Source organism: Lactuca sativa, chromosome 8, assembly GCF_002870075.4.
Source record: "Lactuca sativa cultivar Salinas chromosome 8, Lsat_Salinas_v11, whole genome shotgun sequence".
Lineage (NCBI taxonomy): Eukaryota > Viridiplantae > Streptophyta > Magnoliopsida > Asterales > Asteraceae > Lactuca > Lactuca sativa.
This window is the reverse complement of record NC_056630.2, coordinates 93,605,158-93,612,950: the sequence shown is the minus strand read 5'-3', so window position 1 is coordinate 93,612,950 and position 7,793 is coordinate 93,605,158. Positions and strand designations below refer to the sequence as shown.

General features: G+C 31.6%; 1 protein-coding gene across 1 annotated transcript; it reads right to left on the bottom strand.

The window, feature by feature from the left end:
- LOC111908330 (uncharacterized) lies at positions 1-492 on the bottom strand. The gene has a single exon (XM_023904160.1). The coding sequence runs from the start codon at positions 490-492 to the stop codon at positions 1-3; it is 492 nt and encodes a 163-aa protein (XP_023759928.1).
- Between the last annotated feature and the right edge of the window lie 7,301 nt (positions 493-7,793).

The following is a 7,793-nucleotide window of genomic DNA, read 5'->3' as shown; positions in this document are numbered from 1 at the left end:
TTAGATTTGTGTAGATCTTGAAGGAGGAGCGAATCGTGTAGAGAAACTTCGAGGCAACAAATCATCATCTTCATGATCACCACCGTATCCGTCGTTGAAATTAAGAGCATAGCTTTGAGGATCATACTGAAATGGCGTATTCGCGTTGGATCTCGTCTTCGGCCTCTTACTAAACCTTCTGATGAAGTTTTTCCACTTAGGTCCGGCAACTAGCTCGGAATATTCCTTCACGCTCTTAGCTCTTTTCATGAACCAGTTGTCTTGGTCGATTAGATCTCCGGTAGGTTGGTACAGGAATCCCGCCGTGTCTCCGTCGTGGCGGTGGTGTTGGCTGTCGAAGCAGCAAAAGAGTCGAAAACAGCCGGTGGAAGCTGCATCTTCGTCGTAGTAGGTGTTGCCGGAGATGTCTTTGCCTTCTTGATCATGCTCCATGATGATCGGCGTGTTGGTGTAGGGAGCATTCAAGGCTGTTAGTTCTTGTTGTTTCGCCATGTTTGTTTAAGATTGGGTTTGGAAGAGAAGGGAAGAAGGTGTGTGTGTATTTTATAATGTGGAAATGCGTGTTGATTTTGTGTGTGTTTGTTTGTTTGTTTGGGTGTGTGAGGGTAAAAATGTCAAAAGAAAAAGAGTGAGAGGATAGCTATGGAGAAAATCACAAAAGAAATCATAAGAAGAAATTGGAAAGGTCAAAGCAGTGAGGAAATTGATATGAAGGTCAAAGGAAGCACTATCGAAACTGGACTTGATTTTTTATTTTTCTAGAAAATCATTTATTATAAATTTATATTTAAAATAACAAGGCAAAATATAAATAAAAAAAATATAAATAAAATGCATATTCGTCACTTTCATAATAATATTAAGCAAATAACATTGTTGAGGCGATTTATAATTTGCAAGATATGTGGATTTCTACCAATATTTTAAAAACTGGTTTGAACCGGTCGGTCGAACCGGTTGGAACGGAAACCGGTGGAGAGAGCGGTTCAACTATCACTGGTTTTATGTCGATTTTTAAACCGGATTGAACCGGCCAATTTTTAGAAAAACCCAGTTGAATTGGTCAAAATAAACCGGTTGAATCGGTTAAACCGAATAAAAACACATGGGAAATAACCATTTGTATAATAAACTTTGGTGAATTTTTTCAAATCTATTTAGTTTTCTCTGAATAAAAACATATGGTAAATGTTATAATATTTTTTGATGTGTTTGTATTCATCTAAAAATATATTTTGTTTCGGTATTATATTTATTTTCTTTTTGATGTATATAGATTGATGTAAAACACTAAAACTTATGGTTATGTGTTATTTTAATATATTTAGATTGATTTACAACTTATTTTTATGTATATTTTTAATGTTTGAACTAGTAAACGTCAAATTAATGATTTATATATGTATGTATGTGTAGGAAAATTGAAAAAACAATGAAATTATAGAAACCGGTTGACCCGGCGGTTGAACCGGAAACCGATCACCATACCGGTTCAACTAAAAAACTGGTTTTTAAAACATTGATTTCTACTTCTGATATCTTGTTAAGATCCAAATAAATTCAGGTGATAATACTTTTTTTTTTGGTTGGAGGATTGGTTCGAAGACAAAATTTTCGCTAAGCGCTTTGTGAATATTTTCAGTTTGACAGGAAATGTGATATCCTTAATTTTACGGTTATTTTAAAATTTTTTAGAGTAAATTATTGAAATCGTCCCTGTGGTTTGTCAAAATTGCACGTTTGATCCCTAACTTTTTTTTTGCACTCGAATCGTCCCTATGGTTTGATTTTGTTGCGTTTTTCGTCCCTGTGGTTTGATTTTATTGCATTTTTCGTCCCTTACATACATAAAGTTAGGGACCAAACATGCAATTTTTACCAAACCATAGGGACGAAAAACACAACAAAATCAAACCACAAGGACGATCCGAGTGCAAAGAAAAAAGTTAGGGACCAAACATGCAATTTTGACCAAACCACAGGAACGATTTGAGTAATTTACTCAAATTTTTATTTATGATTATTTGAAAAATGGTTTATTTATAAATACGGATTTTGAAATCGTAAAAAGTATTTCTGAAAAAAAATGTTTTTCATTGATTTATAAAAGTTTGGGATATCATAACGATATAAAACATAAGCATAAACAAGTCTTACAATATATTAGACTATCAGTTTACATCTCCTTGAATCTATCATCATTTATGTACCTAGCTACCTGTAATGCAAAGAAACTGAGTGGGTCAAGTTGGAAAACCTAGTGAATACATAGAGTTTTCAACCCACAATAGTATAGTTAATATTTTGAACTATCATGAAGCAAAATAAGCCACGATGCAAAATTAACCATAAATTTTGGACTAGAAATGCAGCAAAAATAAGGAGTAAGCAATTAAACTTAGGGGTCGTTTGATAGTTGTTGACTGAGAAAGTGTTGATTAAGAAAAGTCTGTCTGAGTAATAAGTTCTGACTGAGTAAGAAAACTATATTGTTTGATTATACATCTGACTGAATGTGCTGACTGATGCAAAATGACCATTTTACCCTGATGCTCTTTATAATAATAATAATAATAATAATAATAATAATAATAATAATAATAATAATGTATACAAAAACTCCAGCACAATAGACATTAAATATACTATTTTAGAGATTAAAACACAAAAAACCCTTTAGCTTGCTGGTAAACATCATTATATGTATAGGGGAGACCCAAGTTTAATTCTTGTAACCTCCCATTTCACTTGTTTTTATCCAAGGCCAAGGGTATAATTGTAAAGTCTTGCTTTCTTTCTCAGTCACTCTCCTGCCAACTCCTTTCTCAGTCAGACATTTCTTACCGAGTCAGATGGTCAAAGTTGGATTATCAAACACATTTTGCTGACCGAGTCAGCCAAAAACGTCTGACTTGACTCGGTCAGACGTATATCAAACGGGGCCTTAATCTAACTATTTGTTAAAAAATATGTTTTTTAATATATTACAAGGTGTAAGACCAGTGTACTATATATATATATATATATATATATATATATATATATATATATATATATATATATATATATATATATATATATATATATATATATATATTACAATGTGTAAAGATTAAACATTGTAAAATTTCGCAATAAATTAAACTAAAATGATGAATTAGATAGTTCTGTCATAGTAAGATGACAAATATCCTTAAACTTACTTATTAAAAGCTATATCATTTTGATAAATATATTTTAAAAACTATACATTGTATAACAAAAGGACCATATTAAAAACAACGAAACATATTACCTAATTATACTAAAAAAACAATCAAATTATTTTTATATTTACTAAAAACGTTATATTTTCTAATTTATTCTTTTTCTATACCTGTAAAATCAGTAGAACACTTAAATGAATGTTAAAAAAACATATAATGTGAACATGTTAACATTGTTCTTAATATGAAGGAATAGACATTAATGATTTCTAAAACAATATTTTCTAATAGGATCTTAATTAGTACAATGTTGTAAAAGGATTGATTTTGAAAGTACATTGCTATAAAATAATTGTTTCTGAAAGTATACTGCTATAAAAGACGCAAGCAATATCAACGTATTTTCATTTGATTTGTATTTACATAAAAACATCATACAAGTCCATTGCTACTTAATTTTATAAGTTTATTAATAATTAAAGTACAACCATTTTTATAAAATTTTCTATTTTTATTTACTTGAATTTAAATCACTCAAGAAAAATAAAACAATTTATAACATTATATTTAAATCAATTTTCACCATACAATCTGAATGTTAAAATTTTATGGTGAAGCGTTTGTATTATCCTGGTTTAAGTCGACACAAAAAATATCAAACTTAAAAAATTTTGTATCATGGGGTAAAAATGTAAAATGTAGAACTACGCGGAACTTCATACTACGAGGATTTACCAAATTGGCTTGTTTTTTTTTACCAAATCATCTTTATGTGTGGTCAATCCATTTGCATTTGAAAGTCGATTGTAGATCACATATTTAAAAAAAAAATTAGTTTATGTATGGAAGCCAAACAAATCTTATTTCTGAAAGAAAAACAAAACATTTTAAGACGTTCAAAGTTTGTTGACTTGTTCTAACATTATTGTTACTTTATTTATAAATGTAGGATATTATAAGGAGTAGGAAGGAAACAAATTGGGAAGGGAAGGGTTGATTATTTACACATTTAATGTAATGAATACTTCACATCTATTACAAATTAATGAAATTGATTTTAATAAAAAATAAAATACCATATAATAACATGTGAATTTTAAGAAAATTCTAAAATATCACATAATAACATGTGACAAAAATAAGAAAAATGATTTTGATTTATTAGGATAAGATTTTTTTTTTTATCTATATAACCCAACAAAATTAAAATTTTAAATTAATTAGTTGATTTCCAACCCATTTCCCTCTTTTAACACCAAAATAAAGTTAGAAATTGGTGAAAATAAACAAATACGTATTATATCATTTTTGTTAACATAACTTTCTAATTTTTTTTATCATGAAATTATAACAAAATATGCTATTATATATTTATATTTTTAATAGTATAAGAACTTTTATATAAAGGTTAAACTTTAATTTTATGATTATTTAATATCATTTCATATAGACAATCATATTACGAATACTAGTTATTATATATATATATATATATATATATATATATATATATATATATATATATATATATATATATATATATATATTGTAATTAAATTAGACTGCAAATATATAAAAAAACAAATCTTTTAGAACAACTTACACACACTTACTATATTACTCTTAAATATACATATTTTGTTCATAACAAACTCTAAACTCTTTAAACAAAAAGCCTTGTTTTGCACTACAAATTTGTAGCGTTTAGTTTAGACAAAACGCTCTAAATCCAAAAGTTACTTCATGTAGCGTTTAACAAAACGCTACAAGTTAAAGCTACCCGCTAACAGCTAATTTTGTCGAACACGCCCAATAACTATTATTAACATCCAAAGCTTCGTGCTATTTATAGCCAAATAAAGATTATTACTCATATTTGGAATAATAGTATTTATTTATGAAAAATAAAATATAATTAAAGAGGTATGAAGTAGGAAATATGATTTGAATGTGGGTGGAAAATGCCCTTAATAACCGTCGATATCAATATTTTTTATTAAATAAATATAGTTTATAGTTATTTTACTTCTATTCAAAATAGGATATATATATATATATATATATATATATATATATATATATATATATATATATATATATATATATATATATATATATATATTCAGGTTTATAACTAATTATTGTGTGATTGTATACATAAATGTGAGCCAATCAAAATTAAATAAAAATTTAATTAATTAAATAAATAAACAAGGGTATTTTAGTAATTTGATAAATAGCTTTCACAAATAGTCCTTGTAATCACACTATCATTCACTTTTAACCTAATTTCTTTTCCTATATACAGCCGTCATCAGCAGCAGGTCACCGCCTCATCCCTTTCAATCGGCGCCCTGCACTTCGCATCTAAGCCCCAAATTCATTGGCCGACAACAAAACGTCAATTACCGTTGTCGTCGACGGTCCTCCACCACTTGTCACCAACACTCCATGGCTACTACTTCTTCTTTCATGGTCAATTGTGCCTCCAACACTGCAGAGTTGCTGCTTCTTCCATCACAAGGGGAGCGTAAATGGTGGTGATTTTAGGGGCATAAACTTCTTTGGATTGAGATACTCCTTAACAGATTACGTCGCCGTCAAATGAACAGGTGAACCGGGAAGATTTTTAATGATTAAAAATGGATGGATCGGGAAGAGACTCCTTGGTAGATGACTACTCCAAATCATGGGCAAATATAAGAAAGTTGGATGAGGGACGTGCCTAACACTTAGACAAATAATTACACAGGTAACCTTTCTTTTCCAATTTTATAAACACATGTTCCCCTAATTTCCTATTATTTGTTCATTGTGTGTGTGCACCTTCTTAGAGTAGTGTCGACTGTTTTTTGTTGGAATAGTGCTTTGCGTACTCTTCTATCGACATTGTTTCTTCAATTCAAACTTTCAATTAGTTAAAGTCTCAACTCCCTAATTTTCATTTTCTGTTTTCCCGTTTTCCAGCTTTTTATCTTGTCTGCTTTCTCAAATGATAAAAACATGATTATCTATAATCCCTTTTTCTTAATTTTCAAGAAAATTAACTCTTGAGCTACACCAAGAGAGTAGGATAGGCTTTGATTTTACCTTTTGTTTAATGACAATAAGACCCTTAACAGACCAATCGTAAACAACTTTTACTTCATTGAAAATCCATTGAGACCATCAAGGACCAAAGTGTTCATACTTTGTCTTTTGTCCTATTCACAACCATTTTTGGATACACAACTGTTTGGTGACCTGGACACAACTAGAGAAGAAAACCACAGTAACATGTACCTCTACGATTCAAACCAATATTTGTATAAAGAAAAACAATTCCATTAATTTATCCATCAGGCCATGCTAGAGACAATCTGATGCAGCTATAAAGAGTGTTGGAAAACAATTTAGTGTTTACTTTTTCTAGTTAGATACCCATGAGAACAACTCTCAGTTTGTAGAAAACTAGAATGAGATGTTGTTGATTTACTCTTTTATGAATGGCGCAAAGAGTATTAATGGATGATATTGGTGCTATTCCAATTTTATTGGAATGGAATCACGAATTCCAATTCTGTTGGAATGGAATTGTAACATCCCAAATTTCAGAAGTTTGAGTTAAGAGATTAAAGTGTAGATTGAAGAAGGGACTCGACGAGTAGGTATACTTACTCGCCGAGTCAGAGCTGGATCCGGTTTATAGAATAAGTGACCGACTCGACGAGTCGGCGAGTGGACTTGGCGATTCTGGTCTAGACGAGAAAATCCCTAATCTTAGGATTTGCACCCTATTTAAAGGACCTTATGACCTCTCCTCAGCCCCCTTGTCGGCCAGAAGCTTCTTTTAAGTGATTCCAAACCCTAATTTGAGTAAGAAGAGGAGGAAAGTGAGCTTAGGGATTTTACAAGAGAAATATTTGGAGGATTTGACCACCAAGGAGCCGGAGGATTAAACTCTTTGGTTGTGAGCATCAGTTTGAAGGTAACAATCTGTCACTTTGCCTTTTTTGCTTCTAGATCTTTTCTTGGATGATGTTTTGGGGCCATTTTGGCATGTTAAGGAGCCATTTCAAGTTAGAAGTCTAGATCTGAGGTTGCTACTTCAGATCTAGGCTTGTCTTGGTCCAAAAACCCATAAAGTATCAGCCCTTGGTGTGTTGGTGAAGCATGTTTGTCTTAAACCCTAGCCCTAGAGTGTTTTAAGCCTATAGCTCCTTGGTTTCACGTAAAGTTTGCAACTTTACTTGAAGGATGGGCCTTAGAAGAGTGGATCTACAGTTTGGAGCCCCTGCATTGCTCGAAAAGCCACTGTATGGATTAAGATCTGAAGCGACTCGGCGAGTTGTATGAAGATGGGCAGGAACTCGACGAGTTAGAAGAACAACTCGGCGAGTCTGTTGAAGATTGCCTTGGACTCGGTGAGTCTGTTCTTGGACTCGGCGAGTCAGGTCGCAGAACCCCAACCTCTTTTGGTTAAGCTTCGGATCTGTGAGTCGGTTGGCGACTCAGTGAGTTGGTTAAGACGAAATTCAGAGATCGTTCAACTCGACGAGTCCTGGGGCGACTCGGCGAGTTGAGTCGTGTTATGGGAGTTTTCTGAGT